Below are 19,967 nucleotides of genomic sequence, written 5' to 3' on the forward strand. Positions count from 1 at the left end.
TTCTGTCCCAGGCTGCTGGAATCAAGTGCCCCGAGAGGCCAGGAGCCCTGTGGCTTCCCGCCCATGAACACGCTTGTCCTAACCTCCAAGGCTCCCCTGGTCCCAGGCTGGAATGATGGCTGTCTTTACCTCCCACCCTCAACTGTACCATGCGGACTGTGGGTGTGGCCGGTCAGGCCCCTCAGGACCAGGGATGGTGGCCTCCCCAGGCCTCCCCGAGTCTGTGTTGCTCTTCTGCAGCCTGCTGAGCACTTCAGGTCACGCTCAGCTCCAGACTTCATCTGGCACAGGGCTGAGTCCCTCTGCTCAGTCATTGGTGCCTGGGCCCCCCGGTCTGGAGGCAAGTGTCTGCAGCGCCCAGCACCCGCCCAGCCCCACTGCCTGCTCCCAGCCAGTGTGGAAACTTGAGGAATTCCGTAGTCACCAGGCTGTGGTCTGCTTAGTCTCCTGGCCCAGCTGGGCAGTTTCTCCCTTGAACCCAGATGGAGCCGGCTCTGGCCTAGCAAGGCCACAGCAGAGGAGGCACTGGGCAGTGCTCAGGGCCATCGGTTCTCTGGACCAGAGGACCTGATGTGGGCCTGAATCCTGTGCCACTTAGTAACTTAGCACCTTCAGCGTCTTCCAGGGAAGGGTCGATAATGCCTGCCCAGTGCCAGCCGTGAAGTTCAGTGTGAAGTGAGGCCCAGGCAGGGCGCCTGTGACAGCAGCGCTGTTCCCAGTGGACTTGCTCCTCGAGCTGGTGATGTTGGGTCAGGAGGCAAGGGTGGCCTGTCCTGCAGCCCCTGTGTCCTGACCCCAGAGCTGACACATGTCCAAGAGGTCCTTGGACCAGGGCCAGGGCCCAGGCCCTTCTCACTGACTGGCCATCGCAGCTTGCTCTCCTGTCTCCTGGGCCCAGGTGCCTGGGCTTCCCTGCCAGCCTGTCGCCCTCTGCCAATCAAAAGAGGCTCAGTAGCTGCCAGGGTCCTGGCAAGGGCTTGGGGCCACCCTGGGGCCCTGGGCGCCTGCTCTCCGGGGAAGGAGATGCACAGTCTTCATCAGGAGGATGCCGACTGAGGCAGGAGCCCTGGAAGAGGGGCCCCTGGCAGACGGTGCCGACCGTGCATGGCTGCGGGCAGGAAGAGCCTGTCGGAAGGGAACAGGGAAGCCGCGTCCATTCACTGTGTGGGATTGTGCCCAGCAGGTACAGCCAACGAGCCTGCCCCCAGGTGTGACAGGCTGCAGAAGGCGTGTGCAAAGGAGAGCACTCGTGTGCCCCTGCTCTTGGGCACGTGCACAGGAAATGTGTAAAACACGAGCGAGAAATCAGGTCGGGTTCATGGCTGCAATGGCCTCGAGGAGGACGCCTGTGACCCAAGGGGACTAGGACTAGAAGGCCTGGCCATGCCTCTTGTCTTCTGGGTCCCTGGCACAAGGAGGGCCTGCAGTGACCATGCTGTCAGGCCTTGGCTCCTTGTCTCAGTCCCCCAGGCTTGGAGGAAGGGGCCTGAGGACTCCTGTCCCAGGAGGGCTCCCCAGAAGCAGACTGCAAGAGCCAGGAGCTGGACCTTCTCGGTCATGCCAAGGCTTGCCCCGGGTGGGGAGGGTAACTGGCGTTCTTTTTTGGTTTGTTTAGGTGCTGGGGGTTGAACCCAGGGCTTTCCGCATGCTAGGCAAGCACTCTCCCCCTGAGCCCCAGCCCCAGCCCCGTGTCCACCATAGCAAACCCTCCTGCCTCTGACCACCCCACCTCAGCCCTGGTCTTAGGGTTCAGACATCAGGGTCTCCTGGAAGCACTTGCGTGCAGGCTTGCTGGGAGGCGAGGTGGGTAGTGTGTGATGGATTAACAGGATGGACACTTGGTGGCAACTGCAGGCAGGGAGGCATGGCAGCAGGAAGCAGTCACAAGGGTGTCCCTGGCGCCTCCTCTCCCTCCCTTTGCTTCCCAGCTGTGGAGCTGAGCCATTTGCTCTGCCACACTCTTCCCCGTGAGGTTCTGCATCACCTTGGGCCCAGAGCAGTGGAGTCAGCTGACCAAGGCCTGCACCTCTAACTCCATGGGCACAAACTAAACTTCCTCCTCTAGGCTGTACCTATCGGGCATTTTGGTCACAGCAATGCAGAGATGACACACTCCTGGAGAGCCGAAGCCCTTTGTCCAGTTTGCAGATCCTGCTTTCATAAAGCTGAGCTTCCACTGGACGAAGCCAAAGAAGTTGCCTCAGAGGAGGTCACTGCCTGTTCCTGCTGGACAGAACCGGACCAAGCCTCACCACAGGCTGTCCTGAGCCTCTGGAGAATGGCTCAGAAATCCCAACTCACAGCCTGGAGTGCAATCCCAAATGTCCCCGGGGCCAGCTATGTAAGAGATGACAGTCTGAACCTCACTGTGCCTTAGTTTCCTGGTTGAAAACAAAATGGGGATAATGTGCCTAACTCAGGGATTTGGGAGGCTTGGGAATGGTGTAGTACAGATGTTCAATAAATGTCAGAGCTCATCGCCTGTGTCGCCATGTAATGATTCAACCTGAGGAAGGGGCGCCCAGTCCGTCTGCTTATCCAAACATCATTTATGAATTACAAACATCTGCTGAGTGCTTTCCACAAGCTCCCAGAAGGTAGGGACATTTTGAGGAAGTAACACAGGTTATCCTCACTGGCAGCTGCAGAGCTGAGGACAGGTCTCCAGGCGCTCGGGTGCTGTGTGCGCAGCTGGAAGCCCAGAGGCTGTCTGCAGAATCTCAGCTCCAAACTCAGAATCACGGGTTTGAGTTTGAAGAGAGCTTAGCGCTCCCGAGATCAGTGATTTTTTTTTTTTAATTTTTTTATTTTACACTTTGTTCAAAAGGATACCTATTATCCAGAAAGTAAAAGCAGCCCGTCTGACAGCACCCTCCTCGCTACCAGGGGACCTAGGCTCCCAGCTCACACCGAGAAAACCCATCTCCCAGGTCCTTGCTGGGGACGGGCCCAGGAAGAGCAGCTTTGCTCTCAGAGCTGGAATGTGGTGATATGGAGCTTGGAAAGCCAGGTGGAATTTAAAAAGAAGGGACCAGAACTTCTAAAAATGAAAAACTGGTTGAAATCAGACACAGGTTCATTCATAGATACACCTGAGGAGAGACTCGGTGGCCCGGAAGATGTGAAGGAACCACTCAGATGCAGCACAGACTCAGAACCTACGAGAGGGAGGCCCAGAGCCAGGCTGGAGGGAGGGACGGCTGGAGAGAGCAGCATTACGAGACAATGACAGAAGATTTCCGAAGTGGAGACAGCAAACCTCGGGATCAGGGAGCCGAACGGTTTCCAAAGAATGAAAAGTCCACATTTACAGCCACCACAATGGGACACTGCTCATAGTGGACCTCGTTCCTCCCCTGCTATAACGTCAACAGAGGGGTAAAGGGCTCAGGAAATGCCTCGTAAAAGCTGTGGGATGAAGGACTGTGGGACGTGCAGTTGGTGCCAAACCAGGCTCACTTGGCCCACCATGCAGGATGCCAATCACTAAATCAAGGAGCCTTGCAGAAGAGCAAGCTCAGGAGGCAGCCCAGCATGCAGACGGCAGCCGGCTCTTCGTCTGGCTGCCCAAGGCTGGGGTCTGGAATCTTGGGCTGAAGCACTAAGAGCAGGTAAAGCAGGCCAGAGGGGTCACTTGGGGACCAACTGTTACCATCCTGACCCACACAGCTAGAGTTGACTCGAACCAAGTAACTAGGAGCAGGTGACGTCTAGAGGGTTTACTCAGGTTTTCTCTCACTTGCAGTTTCCAAGCCCAGTGGGGGTGGGGATGAGGAAACAAGAAAGAAAACCTTTAAATTCTTTAAAATGCAAAAAAAAAAGAAAAAAAAAAAAGAAAAAAGAAAGAAAAGGAAAAAGAAATTTGATATTAGCAACCACAAAACAAGACAGTTAAACTATATGTGTCCGGGTGAACGGTGCACACCTGTAATCCTAGTGACCCAGGAATCTAAGGCGGGAGGATTGCAGGTTCAAGGCCAGCCTCAGCAACTTAGCGAGGCCCTGGCTCGAAATAATAAAAAGGTCTGGAGACATGACTTAGGTGGTAAAGCGCCCCTTAGGTTCAACCCCCAGTACCAGATAAATTAATAAGTTCTAATCATACATTTGTGAGTTAAACCTTCTGCTTAAAATATACTATTGTCAACATATTTTTTTTTAAAAATTCCAGATATATTGCACTTATAACGGACACCTCTATAATATATGAACGCAGGAAGGCCAAAAAGTATGAAAAGTTATACCAGGCAAATGAAGACCCAAACAGAGCTGGTGTAGCTAAAATAACATCAAACTTTAAGGCAAAAAGTATTGTAGAGGTACAAGAAGGACAAAACCTAAATAACAAAAGGTCCCACTCACCAGGTTTAGGAAGAGAGGTTAGACACAAAGACTTAACAAGGAAGCTGTGGCCAGGCGCACTGGTCTATCCACACCTGTAATCCAGGTGACTCAGTAGGCTGAGGCAGGAGGATCACAAGTTGGGAGGCTGGCCTGGGCAATTTAGTGAGACCCTGTCTCCAAATAAAAAGGGATGAGGATGTAAACCAGTCCCTGTCCAGCTTGTGCAAGTCCCTGGGTTCAATCCCCAGTGCCAAAAAGAAGTTTAAAAGAAGAAAAATAATTATACTTCCTTCCAAACTTGCCTTGGAGTGTAAAAGTTCTTTGACATTTATTTGCTAAGCATCTGACTCCCAGATGATACCGAGGAGGCTGGTGAGGTAGGTATTACCACCGCCTTTTTACAGAGGAGGACCCTTGGGTTCAGAGAGGTTTAGGGACTTGCCTAAATCCACCCAGCAGCCCAAGACTCTGCTGCGCAAGTCTTTAGACTCCGGTCCCAGTGTTCTTTACTCTCCCCGCGGTGTTTTAAGGGAGAAAGCATACAATCTGCACGGAAGGAGGGCGCGGTGGGCAACAGCGTGGGCAGAGGCTTGGCAGGTGGAAAAGGGGAGGAAGGTGTGGAGGCCTGAGAGGAGTGGGACTGCGCCACGCTCACCACACGAGGAGGTGGGGACTGGGGGGATCCCGGCCCGTTTTGGAGGGATCTCAGGCAGAGAGCAAGAATTGTTCCGAGTCACGTGCCTCGCAACGGGACGCGCAGAGCCTGGTGCCAGGACTGCGAGGTGAGCAGATGCCTTGCCCTCCCGAACCCGGACCCACGCGCCCCCTGACGCCAGCGGCCAAGCCCGCGCCCGGATCCTCCGTGGAACCGAGGATCCCTGTGGGCAGGGCCAGCGCGGGGCGTGGCGAGGGCGGGGCGAGGGCAGAACTCGGCGGGGGCGGGGCGAGCAGGGGAGGAGCTCGGTGGGGGCGGGGCGAGCAGGGGCGGTGGCGGCACGGGGCAGAGCGAGGGCGGGGCGAGGGCGGGTGCGGGGCGGAGTGGGGGCGGAGCGAGGAGGAGTGAGGCGGGGAGACCGGTGTGGGGCGGAGCGAGGGCGGAGCGAGGCGGGGGCGGGGCCGGGCGACCCGTGGTCCGAGTTCTCCTGCACGCAACACCTGTCCAGTCGGTCGTTAGCGGTCCGGTGCGAGGCCGGCTTCGGGTTCAAACCCTACTGGGCCAAGGACACGAGGAGGATCGCTGCACGTGAGGGAAGGTCCAGAAGGGCAGGAAACTGGCTGCTGTCGTTTGGTGTGAAGAGGAGGCTTCGAGTGCCCTTAAGTGGAGAGGGCGTGGTGAGGGGGAGCAGAGATGGCAGGTGGACCCAGGCCAGCGGACGGGAAGAAGGGATCCTGCGGTTTGAGTTGTCTCCAGTCAGCTTTGGCAAGCGGCAGGGATGGTTAGAGGTCAGCCCTGGTCTGGCCCTTCTGCAGGGCTGACCAGCTAGCTGGAGGGCCTTGTGCAGGGCAGGCAGGCCTTCGGAGTTCAGTGTGGTCATTTCTAAAGCCCGGAACCTAAGTCTTTGGGCTTCAGTGCCCGCAGAAGGTGTGCGTGCTCAGCATGGTTCATTCGCTTAACCCACGAGCCAGCCCATCGTTGGTGCTGCAGATCCAGCAGGCAGAAAGACACATGGCTGTTCTCGTGTGGCTCCGGGCACTGGAAGGAGAAAAGCAATCATTTGTTCAGTCCTGTGGGCAGTGGTACCTGCCTTGGAGGAAGATAAGGCCAGGTAAAGAGGGTAGGAGGGGCTCCCGTGCTGCGGCTGGGGAGAGAGCCGTGGAGGAAGGGCTTGAAAAGGTGAGGGAAAGAGAGTTCCAGAAAGAGGGAACAGCATGTGCAGAGTCCCTGTGTGGGAGCACATGTGGCATCTTGGAGAAATAGTCAGGAGCCGTGTGTCGGAGCAGAGTGAGCAGGAGAGAGGAGCAGGGCTGAGGGGGGGAAGGTAAGAGTCAGCCCAGCAGGGGCCAGCAGGCTTCTTAAATGTCAGACAGTAAGTTGTTTTGTTTTGTTTTGTTTGGGGGGTTTTTGGTACCATTGATTGAACCCAGGGGCGCTTACCCACTGAGCTACATCCCAGCCCTTTTTATTTTTATTTTGAAACAGGGTCTTGCTAAGTTGTTTAGGGCCTCACTAAGTTGCTGAGGCTGGCTTTAAACTTGCGATCCTCCTACCTCAGCCTCCGGAGCTGCTGGGATCACAGGCATGCACCCAGCTAAGAGAGGAAATGTTTTAAGTCTTTGTGGGCCTTAAAGTTTCTGTGGCGACTATTCAACTCTGCCATTCCAGCCCAAAAGCTGACCATCCATAAGCAAATGGACATGGCTTTGTTGCAGTGTAACTTTATTTGTAATACAAGTCACGCTCTGGTTTGCCAGCTTCTGCCACGGGATCTCAAGGCCTTGGCAGTGCATGGAGTGGGCTGGGAGCCGTGGGGCTGTTGAGTTGAGGCAGGGTAGATCTGATCTGCAAGTTCCAGGATCCCTCTGGCTGCTGTGTGGGGAGAAAGCAGGGGCTGAGGCAGGGAGACCAGTTGGGAGGCAAGAGATGCTGGTGGCTTAACCCAGGGAAGTGCAGGTGGAGGCCATGCCCAGGCTCAGGTTCTGGATGGTTCCAGAAAGTGGAATGCATTGGATTATCTCAGGGCATGAGGGAGAGGGGAGCCAGGTGGCTCCAGGCAAGAGCTTGTTTGGGGGCATCCAGGAATTGGGTTGTGGACCTCCTGATTTGGAGATACCCACTCAATATCAGGTGGAGCAGTGGAGGAGGTGCTGGTTCTGCACTGGTTTGGTCTGCTGGCCAGCGGAGAAGCCTAGGGCCAGGAGAGGCCACCTGAGCACTGAAGCTGAGACCACAGAGCCATCTAGCAAAAAAAAAGCTGAGCCAGGGTGGTGCCCAAGGACTGGGCCCTGGTCTCCACCACCACCAGGAACTGGAGAAGAGGAAGCACCAGCAGAGGAGCCTGGGAAGAGCCTGCAGGGACGAGGGAGGGGAACCAGAGAGGAGGCGTCCTGGGGTCAGCATGGGGAGGGCTCCAGAAAGGACCATGTGCCCACCCTGCCCCATGCCCCTGAGGCCTCAAGAAACAAGGGCTGAGAGCTGAGGTCTTGGTGGTCACCTGGCGGAACCCAGCTTGGTCAGGGAGGTGAGGGGAGGCCAGATGGAAAGGAGGTCAGTGAGCGAGGGGATTTGGGTGTGATGGGAAGGCGAGAGATGGCCCAGGACCCGGAGGCGCTACAGGGGTGTTTGTGTATGTGCTTTATTTACTTATTTGTATTTGTTTCTTTATTGGTGCGGGGGCTTGAACCCAGGGCCTTGCACTATTTTAGTTTTTTTTTTTTTTTTTTTTTTTTTTTTTTTTTTTGTGAGATAGAGGTAACCGTCCGTGTATGCTGATAGAAATGACTCAGTAAGGAAGGGGCAAGTGCAGGAGGGTGGGCAGCCTGGCTCCAGCCCTACCCCCTGCCCCTGAGCTCTGTGCCCTGGTGCTGGGCTGAGTCTGCCGGGGCCCATGGGTGCCCTGGGGTGCTTTTCCTGACTCAGTGGGGCCCCTGGAGGCGGGGTGCTGCCCTGGGTGGATGAGACAGGAAGACCTGGAGCTGGCTGGTCCTTGCTTGCAGGACAGAGGCTGGGACTGTGTGCTGATGGGAGGGCTGGGGACGAGGAGTGAGGACCAGGGTCCTGGATGAACAGTCTGATCGTCCAGCAGGTGTTGGATCCCAAACAAGGCTGGAGGCTGGAGGCCGGGACCCTGAGCGATGCCATCAGTCTTTGTTCACTTTCACCTGCTCAGGTGCAGCCAGGGCCGGGGGGATGGGAGGGCAGCTTTACTCAGTCTCAAAATTCTGCCAAAAGACAGGGGCAGTAGGAGGGAGGGGCTGGAGGGGAATTATATGCTGGATCACTCGCTGGGAGGGAAAGAAAGACAGCAAAGGGACAAGGGAATGTCCCAGGGAGGGCGGTGGGGTCAGAGGGTTGGGTCTCATGGCCGGAAGGACTGTTGGGATTGGGATGCTGGAGGGAGTGGGCTGGAAAGATGGGAAAGGCTGGGGGATCTGGGGGCAGGTGACAGATCAGGTGAAGGACAGGATGGTGGGAGAGGAAAAGGTCAGGGACTCTGGGTGGATGGTGACATTGCCAGGAACTCAGACAGGTGCGAGCTGGAGAAGGTGACGGGCAGGGAGAGCTGCCGCGGGGTGAAGCAGGGCCAGAGCTCACACATGCCACCGCACCTTGTTCCGTCCCTAGGGGTTTGCCCATCGATTCGTCTGTGCCTGTTGGGGTGCTGGGGAACCAGGGCCTGTGCGCACCCGGCAAGTCTGTACCACTGAGCGTCCCCCCCAGCCCGTCCCATCTCATTGAACAAACCAGACGTCCATTGTGGTGTGAACTGAGGACACAGAGCTGTCCCCACAGCCCATGGAGCCCAGACAAGTCACCGGCCATAAGGAGAATGTGCCCCCAGGGCCTGCGACCCACTGGAGGCCAGGCAAGAGGCTGTGGTGGGCCTGGGCAGGGTCCCTGCTAGACACGGACTCTGGGTTTCTCCAGGCGGCCTGCCCAGGGCTCCCTCACCCTAGAGGTCGACTTCCCAGGGTTGGCTGGGCCTGTGACAGAGTCTCCCCGGCCTGGGGCCTGGGGGAGGCGTCTGGCAGGACCAGGAGTGTGACTGGCTGGTGCCCTGGTGAGACAGGCTCCGTGGGTCAGTCACACCAGGGTGGGGCAGGGGACCTGGCTTGGGGGCTGTGCGAAAGCCGGGATGCTCTGCATGCTGAGGAGGGGCCTTGGGGGCTGGGGAGGGGCCCAAACCCGCAGTCATATGCCCCCAGCAGCTCGCCTTCAGCCACTGTCCCTCAGCCTGTGACTCCTGCTGTGGCACCCATTGCTTCCGTTTGAGCTGGACGCTGAGGGGACCCTCCATTTTCTTTCTTTGCCCCTCTTCTAAGCTCCACCTCCACAGGGTATCTGATTCTTCCCTGTACCAGTCCCTGGTCCCAGCCACCTCCGTGTCTGCCTGTGTCCCTCTGTCCCCTCCCCTGTCCATGCTCCATGCAATCAGGCTTCATGTCAGACCATGTCACTTCTTGGCTCTAAGACCCCACTGTCCACCCAGGGACACAGAGCTCCCTCCCACCTGGGGCCCTGCCCCGCCCCTGCTAAGGCCTTGCCCCGCCCCTGCTGAGGCTTGGCCACCTGGCCACTGACCACCTGAGTTCTCCCATGACTGTCTCTTCTCTGTAGAGCAGCAGAGATTTCTGAGGAGCCCAGGAGTTGGCCTGGGCCGTGGACATGGCCAGTCGGTGCCTGCATGCCAGGTCACAAGGGGAGGGCCAGCTGCCATACCTTCTCCAGGGACAGCACTGCCCCAGGAGCCCTGCCGAGTCCAGACCAACCTGGCCAGCCCTCATCCCCGCCTGGGCCTGGCCCCGAAGGACACAACTGGCCGACTGGTCACTTCAGGCTTCCAGCAACAGAGCAACTTGTGGTCCCCGGCTCGGAGGCCCCAGGGGAAGGCCCAGGAGTCTGCTGTGCAGCAGCAGAACCTGCGTCTGGGTGGGGCCGCCAGCACCCCACTCCGGGAAAGCCACAGGCGCCTGGCTCCCCTGCCCCTCTGCACGAGGCAGGTGCCCCGGGCCGCAGCGGGCCCCTGCCCCAACTTCAGGCCTGACACAGGCTTCGCTCCCCTTGATGGACGCCCACGGCGAGGCCCCAGAGCCTGGTGTCACCTGAGGACCCGGACTGCCAGGCTTGTGGGGGAGCCCCTCACCCTGGAGGACTTGGCTGTCCCTGCCCAGAGCCAGGCTTGGGCCCCGCCCCACACTGCCACCCACCTGCTGCTGGCCTCCCTGAAGCGCCTGGAGCAGGAGGCAGCTGGCCTCAGGTGCAGGATGTCCCGGGAGCCCCCTGGCAGTGCGTGGTGGGGCCCCCGCACCAGCAGCGGCCAGGCATTCCCTGCCCGTCCCCAGCCCAGCCAGCCTGCGCTTGCTTCCTGGGATGAGAGGAGACACCCCCCAGGCCTCCTAGAGACTCGGGGGCTCCAGGCTGGCCTCTCAGAACCTGGAGCACAGGGCAAGCTGGAGTCCTTCCCGACCACTTTGGGGATGTTTACTGGGAGTTTCCTTGACTCTGAGCAGGGGGTTCTTCCTGCCCAGCCCCCAGAGCCTGCGTACAGCAGGGAGGCCAGGGAGATCCCCAGTCTCCCTCAAGGGACAGGCAGCACGGAGGCCAGACTCGCTTCTGCAGCCTTCACCATCGCAGCTGGGGACGCCCTACCTGGGCAGGAAGGAGGAAAACAGGCCCTGCAGGAGCAGGCCCACAGGAAGGAGGAGGGGACAGAGAGAAAGGCTTCCCATTCACCAGAGGCCAGCCCCACGAGGAGGCACACCCGGCAGGTGGAGGCTGGAGGAGGCTGGGTGGGCCAGGCTCCCAGCAGGCAGGCTTGGCAGCCAGTGCCCCTCCTGCCCCTTGCCTGAGCGCTGTGTGGTGTCTGTCCTCTTGCTTCCCCCAGAGCAAGGCCCAGAAGGTGGTGAGCCCGGAGCCCCAGGCAGCCCGGTGAGGCCTTGGCTATGTGTGGGTGGGGCAGGGACACGCTCAGGGACGTTCCTCTCCCTGGAGATAAGAGCTCGGTGGAGGGACTTACGGAGGACTGCCTGCCACACTGTTCCTGCTGGGGAGTGGGGTGGCTCCTGGTCCCCAGGGACGAGAGCGTGGGCACTGCTGCTCCTGGTTTGGGTCACGGGGAATGCAGACATCCTGGGCTGCGAGGACCCGCAGAGTCACGTGCACTGTTCTCTGTCCCCAGAGCTCCCTTGCTGGGACTTCCTGTCCAGCTCTCAGCAAGAGGGAGGTTCTCCTGCCGCAGCCAGGATGACCCCCTCGCACGCGACTGCTGGAAAGGCCACACGGAAAGGCCCCAGCTGCCCACTGCTGCCTGGGGGAGGAGGGCCAGGTCCTTCCCCAGCCAGCCCTGGTCTGTCCTCAGCTGGCAGCTGCTGTCCAGATGTTTCAGAGCCTGGAGGCGCTTGGCGTGGAGGCACGGGGCCATGACCACGGCGGTGGCTCTGAGCCGCAGGCGCCTGTTGCGCAAGGGCCTCCGGGCATTGCGCTGGGCCCTGTGGCTCCGGGAGGCACAGCTGGAGGCTGCCTGGGGGCGACACACCAAGGCCCTGCTAGCCCGGAGCTTCCAAGAGGTCAGGGGTCTCCGAGTTGGGCCGGGGAGGTGAGGAAGCCTGGGTGTGTCTGCGTGGTTTAGTTAAAAGAACAGTTTTAGAGGAGGGTTTATTTGGGGCTGATGGTTTCAGAGGTCTCAGTCCAGGGACAGCCGGCTCCATTGCTCTGAACCCAAGATGAGGCAGAACATGATGGCGGAAGAGGGTGGTAGAGGCAAGTGGCTCAGGACATGGCCGAGAAAGAGGGAGAGGGAGGGAGAGAGAGAGAGAGAACCCCTTACACAGAAAAAATAGAAACCCCAAAGGCACGCCCTGCGTGACCCGGCTCCTCCCCCGCCCGCCTCGCTACCCAGCCAGTCCCTATCAGAGGACCGGTGCCCTGACCAGGGGAAGGCCCTCAACCAGTCATGTCACCTCAGCTGACTTGCCTTGTCTCACACATGAGCTTCTGGGGGACACCTCGTATCTAAACCATAGCGAGGAGGAAGAGACCCCCTCTCCTGAGTGGGTGCTCTCTGGGCCCAGGTTGCTCCTCATGCCTGATGGGCGTGGAGCCAGGAGTTGAGAGTCCAGACACAAGAACCAGCCCTGCCCGAGTTCCAGTTCTGTCTTCCACTTTCTAACTCTGTGACCTTGGGCAAGTCACCCTTTCTGGGCCTTGATCTCTTGATCTCTAAGGTGGAATGGTAACAATCTATGCCTCTCAGGGTTGCCAAGAGATGAAATTAATAAATACAGAGGACTCGGATCCCTGCTGAGCTCATACACGTAGTAGCTGTTTTTCAGCAGTGGGTCACTAGCCAGGATTGTGGGGTACCTGAGTCCTTCCCTCCTTGGGAAAGGGCTGCTCTGGGAAGCCAGTCCCAGGTGTCTTCTCCCAAGGAAGATAAAAGCAAGGGAGGACAGTATGCCCCTTCCAAGGGAGCTGGACCCAGCTCTCCATTCCTTTACTCGTTCATTTATTTATTCCCAGGAGGCTGGGAAGCCTAGTGGTTAAGACCAGAGGCTTTGGAGTCTGGTAGGAGAGAGCTCCTTGGGAGGTGCCTTCAAGGCCTCGGCTGACACCCTCTGTCCCTTCTCTCTTGATCCAGTGGAGATGCCTGGCTCTGCGGCGGGAGCAGGAGCCACCCCACGTCCAGTCTGAGCCCAGACTCCCTTGCCACGGCCCCTCCTTGGGGAGAGTGGCAGTGGTGGACCCAGCCTGCAGGAGCAGGTAGGCTGGAGCCCGGGGTCGGTCCGGGTGGCTCCACCCCTGCCTCCTGCTGTCCCCTAGTCCTCCCCACCCCAACATGAGGAGGGTGAACCAGCAGATGTGGACAGAGAATCGCACACAAAGCCGTCATTGCGCACCGCTGGTGGTCGTGCAGACTCGGAGGCCGTGGGCAAGCGCATCCGGCCTCCCTGCCTGGGGCGGGCACAGTGGGGCCATTGCCTGGCGGGACGCTCACGAGGACTTTAAAGCCGTCCCTCCTCCTCTTTCCCTTATTTCTTCCTGCCGGTGTCTTCGTCGGTGTTATCTCTGACCGTGACGGTCACGCGTGCTTGATTAAAGGAAGTCCAGGGCTGGGACAGCAGCTCAGTGTGGAGCGCGCGCCTCTCAGGCCAGGCCCGGCTTCCATGTCCGCCCGCCCCGGGGGACGGGCTCACAGTGCAGAATAAAGCGAAGGCAGGACGGCCTCCCGCAGAGCCTCCACAGTCAGGAGGGCTGGTGGCGAGCCTCTGCTCCAGAGGCAGCAGCTGCTGTCTCCCGCTGGGGAGGCCGGGAACGGGCGGCCTCCCCCACGGGCCCCTCTGTTTCTCCAGCTCCACTCTCAGCCCAGGGAGGCCGAGGCAGGAGGAGCCAGCCGGACCAAGTCCCCTGCCGCCGGTGCAGAGGGCAGACGATAGAGAGAGGCAGGTGCGACTCCTGCAGGCCCTGCAGCCACGGGCAGGTGAGATGGGCCGGTGCGGAAAGGGGGGTGGGGGACAGGCCACCCAGCAGGCCTGAGGCCCGTGGGTCCTGGCTGTGAATGTTGGTTGTTTGCTTAGGCACCTTCTCTGGTGTGATCTCATTTGGTTCTCACAGTGAGCTCCCTCGGGGCATTTATGTGCCTCTTGTACTCAAGGAGAACTGAGGCCCAGAGAAGTGAAGTAATCAGTCTGAGGGCACACAGCATGAGAGGCACAAACTACAGTTTTGTGCTTCTGGTGCGGATGCGGGCTAAGTCTGGAGGCCTGAACACGGGATTGTTACTCACTGGTGGTCAGAGCCGGGGAGGCCCAGAGCGTGGAGCCAGCTCAGAGAGGAGGAGCCTCCCTCCCGGCCCTAGCCTCCCTCCACTCACTCTCTCTTGCTTCTCTCCAGTCTTCCTCCTGCAGTGCCACCAGAAGGACAGGGCCAGGCAGGGCAGGGAGGTCCTGGAGGAGGCACCTCAGACCCCCCAGAGGACTGGGAGGATGGCCAGCCCCCCACAGGCCTGGCACCCGCATCCTGCAGGTGCCCCAGAGGCCCCCCAGCCGCAGAGAGCCTGGCTGTGCAGGTAGGGGACGTGGAGGAGGGGGAGTGGGGACACTTGCCTCTACTCAGCTCTTGACGCCTTCAAGTGCCGAGAGATTGGAAGCAAATCAGACATTAAAACAGCCGCCACTGACCAGCAGCCCGAGATACCCCAGCAGCACCGTGGCTGCTGGGGCAGGTGGGGAAGGAGCCGTCACCAGGCATACGTGAGCACCACCCAGCTGAGGAGAGGGTCACAGAGCTTTGGGCTTCTTTTTTCCCTCGGGGGTAACATTTTATTATGGAGCTCTTTTTTGACCCTCTCGCTTTGTTGCCCGGGCTGGTCTTGAACTCCTGGCCTCAAGCGGTCCTCCTGCCTCAGCCTCCTCAGTAGCTGGGGCCACCACACCCAGCCTGTGGGGCATCTTACAATTCTATTCTCCCACCTAAAAAGTTGAGCAATGATTCCGATTACCAACAAAAAATCATCCCAACAGGAACCTGATGGGTATTCAAATGTGCACTCGATTTGCAAGGACGCACACAGTGTGTGCCTTGGAGCTGGGACGTGGCTAAGGCCTTCTAATCTGCGCCTTCTCGCCTTCCGTTCGTTTCCTCCCAGTTCCCTTGTGGAAGGAAGCAGGCCGCTTTTGCTGTGTGATCCCCGGTGTAGATTCCCCTCCCATCTTTAAACACAGGAGGTGACCTACACCCAGGTCCAGCAGGGTGTGAGGGTGGCTGGCCAGTGACCAGCGGAATGGAGAGAGAGAACAGGGCCTTTGCCAGGCCAGGGGACAAAGTGTGCAGAGCCTCAGAGAGACGCACAGACCTCAAGGAGCAGCGTCCAGCGGGCCTCGCTGCGTGGCTGGGCCGCAAGGTGTGGGGATGGGAAGGCGTCTGGGGCCAGATCACCCAGGTCCTCTCGGCCACAGGAAGAAGTGACATTTTATCCTAAGAGCAAGGTGGCGCCCACGGAGGGATTAGCAGGAGCGTGAGACAGTGCCGTTTGAGATGGGAGAACTGACTAGAGCGGCAGAAGCAGCCACCCAGGATCCCAGAGGCGACCGTGGGCTGGCTGAGCTGGGCAGGCTCAGGTCCTGGGCAGCCTTAGCAGGTGCACAGCTCGGTCATGCCCAGATGGGGGCAGGCGGCCAGGAGCCAGCCCGGGAGCCGTGAGTGGAGGGAGAGCTCGCAGGAGATCCCCAGCTGCTCCCAGGGTTCTGTGGCCACGGGCCGACCGACGGGCCGACGGACAGCACTCCAGCTTCCCTGAGCAGCGGCTCCTCGCCCTCCCCACGCCTGTCCAGCGCTCAGGTCCACGCCTGTCCCAAGAGGGGTTTGGACTTTAGGCGGCAGAAGCGTTAGCTTGCTCGCTTGTCTGGCCAGCGCCCCAAGGAGCGCTGTCCCCGAGTCCGAGCGAGGAAGCTGCTCTCAGTGGTGGCACCGGATCGCCCTGCTCCCAGGGCCTGGGAGGAGCCAGTGTCGCAGGCGGATCTCGTCTGGACTTCCCGGCCCTGGCCAGCCCTCGCTGCTCCCTCGATGTGGCTGGGGGTTTGGGGAACAGAGGGGGCTTTCAGGGACACAGGGTTTCACCGTTCCCGTTTCCTTCGGGTGAGAAAATGGAAGCTCAGGAGGGCGAGGGGCTCGCCGTCCGCCCCCCAGGCACGGGGCGGGCTGGACCACTGTCATGGCTGTCCTAGGTGCTTTGGGGCCTGGCGACAGCTGGCGCAAAGAGGAGCCCAGTACCGGAGCCACCTGGCTGACCACAGGGTGGGGACCCTGAGGATGTGCCTAGGACGGTGGGTGCGGATGAAGCAACTGCGAGCCTTGGAGGCCACGGTGGCGGCCCGGCTGTCCCTCTGTCTGAAGAAGGCAGGTGAGCCAGTGGCAGATGGGAGCAGGGTCCCCAGCCACTGTCACTCCGCCTCCCTCTTCGGTGGGGCCAGGGGGAGTGTGAACTCTCACGGTGGAACAGGATAGAAGCGCGGGCTTCTGGGGGTGCCCTGCTGGGCCCGGGGGCGCTCTGGGTGGGCGTCCCCAGCGTGGGTCACACCCACGTCCCCATCATGAGCTAGGCTGACGTGAGAGGGACTTTCTTCCACTTTCTCCCCACAAGCTCACTTGGTGCTGGGTTGTCCCACGTCCCTCCTGGAAGGGATGCGATCCCGGGTGTCAGGGAGCCCCTGGTCTTTGAGGGACGCTGCAGGGGAGGGTTTGGCGGCAGCGGGAGGGGCGTGTCCCTGCGGGCAGAGGAGGAGGTCCACGGGGAGGGGGCTCACTCGGCTCCCCTGCCTCGCAGGTGACATGACCCTCCACGGCTCCACCTCTGGAGCCACCACCGCCCATGGCCTGGAGACAGTGGCCCGGGAGCCAGGCCAGAGCTCCCTCCAGGAGGCCCGCCGGAGACTCACCCTGTCCTGGGTGCTGCGGCTCTGGAGGACGCGGCTATGTCAGCACCAGCAAGCCGCGTAGGTGTCCAGCAGTGAGGCCTACGGTTGGCCTGGGCACAGGGTGGGCACAGGAGGGCAGTATCCCTCCTCCCTGTGCACCCTCGGGAAGTGCACGCTCCTCCGCGTGGCCCCACGGTCCCAGGCCCCAGAGGTGGCCAAGCGACACAGCAGGGAGCTGCTGGGGCCCTGGAGAGACCTTCCCAGCACAGCGGGAGGCAGGGGTCAGATCCCAGACTGACAGTTGAAAGAGGGGCAGGTGGTCAGGAGGGACTCATGCCCACGGGCATGTCAGAAGGAACATAAACCGGGGACGGAGTCGGCTCAGAGGGAGAGCCTGCCTGGTGTCGGCCCGAAAAGCCCGGGCAGGATGCAAACTCATCATCTCAGCTCTTTATTCAGGGGGATGATGAGCCACCGAACAAAGGAAAGGACTGAGTCACACAGGTCACTGTGAGGGGCGGTCTAGTGAGCGTGTCAGTTTTGCTAAGACCGCCAGGAACGTGGGCCTTTCGGTCAAGGTCAGTGCACAGCCTGAAAGGACTTTGCTTTGGGGAGATAACGCCTCCTAGAGACTGTCTCTTGAGGATGATAAAACATCTCTGCAGCCTGCAGCCGCCCTCTGGGGAACATTTGTCTTGGGAGATGAAAGCTGTCAATGCCCGGCCTTCAGTTTTACTCCCTTTTCCTGTCCCCAGGTTTCATTATTTGGGGAATTTCTCATTCTCCATATCCATTACCTAGCCTGTGCAGGGCTCTAGGTCTGTCCCCGCACCACACGGCCTTAACTGGCCCCAGCGGCACCTGCCCGTGATCCCAGCTATTCAGGAAGTCAAGGCCAAGGATCGTGAACCTGGGCAGCTTTAGAGAGACCCCCATCTCAAAAAAAAAAAAAAAGAAAAGAAAAATCTGCCTTTGAAAGCCACATACCTGGTATCAATCATCTTCCCCCATACTTGGCCCATTTGGACCCTCAGCCTCCTTTTAATTTAATTTTTTAAAAAAATATTTTTTGTGGGCTGGGGATACAGCTCAGTTGGTAGAGTGCTTGCCTCATAAGCACAAGGCCCTGGGTTCAATCCCCTGCACCTCAAAAAAAAAGTTATTTTCTGTGGTGCCAGGGGTGACGTGGACATGGGGAAATCTTGCTAAGTGAAATAAGTCGGACTCAGAAAATCAAGGATGGAACGTTTTCTCTGCTGTGGAAACTAGAGCAAAACAAAGGGAAGAAGGCGGTGGGGGAGGGATCGGCGTCATAAAGACACAGGGAAGATCAGAGGAGAGTAGAAGGGAGCCCAGGAGGGGAAGCAACAAAAGCATGCCGAATTCACAGGAAAAGTACCCAAGGGAACCCCATCTGTGTGCATGTGGAAGACAGAGATGAAGTCCCCGGCGAGGGGACGGACAGGGGAGGAGGAAGGGTGGGATCGTAACCCAATTCCTTGATGTGCGGTTCCATCGAATCAACCAGTGTTCATTGCAGCCGGCTCTTGCGGTGTGTGTGGTGTTGGGGACACGCTGGCCCTGGCTCTGTGGGCCCCAGTCGCTCAGGGCCTCCCTGGAGCTCAGTTCCCACCATCCTTCAGATGCCGCCCTCCGTGCCCACCCATCCTGGGCCTTCAGGCTCCGGCGCTGCCCTGCGGCCAGGGCTGCTGCTCCTGCAGGCTGTGGAATGAGCCTCTCAGGCCTCAGTCTTACTGGCTCCCCAACCTGGCAGGGCAGAAGTCCTGCGGTTGAGTGTGGGCTCTGGAGTGGGGTCCCTGGGCCCAGGCCTCGCTTGGCCCTGCCCAGCGTCAGGGTCCCAGCCTGCCCTGGGAGTGGGTGAGGCTCCCCCAGGAGAGGCAGCAGAGCATGAGGCAGACCAGGGTGCGGGGGAGATGTGGAAAAGCCTGCACCCCTGACCACAGGTCCACGTCTGGGGTGGGACCCCCCTGGGGCTGCTGTTTCCTGAAGCCCCCATGACCCTAGCATGCAGCCATGGAGACAGGGGCAGGGCTCGGGCCCCTTCCTGCTGGCCCTCACAGCAGCCAGGACGCCACTCAGCTTGGCGGCCCTGCCCTGGCAGGAGGGGGAGGCCGGGCTCACTGACCCAGCCGCCTCTCCTCAGCTCCTGCTCCCAGGGCCTGCGTGAGTGGACCCTGAGGTGCATCCTGAGCTGGTGGCGCCTGAGGGCGTGCCGTCCAGACACCCTGTCCGGCAGCAGCAAGACCACCTTGGCCCTGGAGCCACTGGGCAGTGGCCCGAGAGGGGAGGCCTGGCTGGGCCGCAGCAGCCCCCCAGCTTCCCTGGAGCAGGTGAGGGTGGGGTGGGAGATGGGCAGGGGAAGGAGGGGGGACAGGTGGGGGACCCAGGGCTCCTGCATCCCTCCCCAGGCTCCCAGGACCCCCATCCTCCCGGAGCCCCTCCAGGTGAGCTTCCAGGGGGCAGCCAAGCAGCGACGGCAGAGGCAGAGCCTTCTGCTCTGGGTGGCACAGGCGAGGCAGACACGGGGTGCAGTGTGGTGGTGCCAGCGCAGCCTGCAGAGGCGGTAGGGACCTTGCCCCGTCAGCGGGCTGTGCTGCCCGCCACGCTGGGGACGTGCTGTTCCCTGGCCCCTTCTCCCACCTGCCCTTGGCCTCCACAGCCACATCCCCCCAGGGGACCCCTCTTATACCTGTTTATGATTGCGACTCAGCATGGGACTTGGCGATTCCTATCCCTATCACCTGCCAAATGACCCTCTCCTGGCCCCAGGAGGCCACCCACCCCTTGATGGAAACAGTCACCCAAGCCCTTCCTGCTGCTGAAGGGAGGAGAAAGGGGACTGGCCTGGCCCAGGGTGGCAGTGACCAGTGACTATCCCCGGGGTGGACACTCCCCTTCCCAGCGTCCTCCTCAGCTGGAGCCACTGGACAACAGCCCAAGGGGCCCGGAGAGAGTCAGCTGCCCGCTGGGCCTGGGACCGGAGCTGCAGGGCTACACTGGGTCTGTGGCGGCGGCGGCTGGCGCAGCGGCAGGAGGCAGAGCAGCGGGCCCAGGAGCGGGACCGGGGACTGGCGAGGAAGGCCCTGTGCTGCTGGCACTCCTGCTGGCAGAGTGAGTCCGGGCGGGCCTGGGTCCACCAGTGAGACCCAGGGTTCCAATCTGCAGCGGAGTCTGTGGACGGAGCCTGGCAGGGCACCTGCGGGACAGGCGGCAGAGCAGGGTGGGGGCGGGCCCTGCCCTTCCTCCCTGGGCTGGCCGGGACTTAACCAAGCTGCTGGGCCTCTGGGCCTCAGCTCAGCCATCTGTAAAATGGGTACAAACGCAGGACCCAGCACGTGGGGTGATTGTGGGCACCTATGGGACAGTCCGCACAGCTTGGCCCACAACCCAGTTCCTACCCAGCACCACTGTGACCACCTTCCCCTCCTGACCCTCTCACCTGGCCTCCCGGAGTCACTGGTCGGAGCTCTCAGGTGGGGAGAGGTGGGCAGAATCACGGTGCCCTAGAGCCCAGCAGGGGTGTTGGGAGGGTC

The 19,967-nt window shown here is 60.2% G+C and overlaps 1 protein-coding gene across 1 annotated transcript; it reads left to right on the forward strand.

Moving 5' to 3' along the window:
- Nucleotides 1-8,063: 8,063 nt before the first annotated feature.
- On the forward strand, nucleotides 8,064-19,967 carry LOC306654549 (uncharacterized protein C1orf167; the record flags this gene model as incomplete). The annotated part of the gene is made up of 11 exons (XM_079128306.1): nucleotides 8,064-8,171; nucleotides 9,592-10,770; nucleotides 10,887-10,930; nucleotides 11,361-11,568; nucleotides 12,639-12,760; nucleotides 13,351-13,478; nucleotides 13,892-14,066; nucleotides 15,724-15,899; nucleotides 16,323-16,491; nucleotides 18,578-18,764; nucleotides 18,843-19,967. The coding sequence occupies 11 exons, from the start codon at nucleotides 8,064-8,066 to the stop codon at nucleotides 18,999-19,001; spliced, it is 2,655 nt and encodes an 884-aa protein (XP_078984432.1). The 3' UTR covers nucleotides 19,002-19,967.

This window comes from Sciurus vulgaris, assembly GCF_902686455.1.
Source record: "Sciurus vulgaris genome assembly, chromosome: 1".
Lineage (NCBI taxonomy): Eukaryota > Metazoa > Chordata > Mammalia > Rodentia > Sciuridae > Sciurus > Sciurus vulgaris.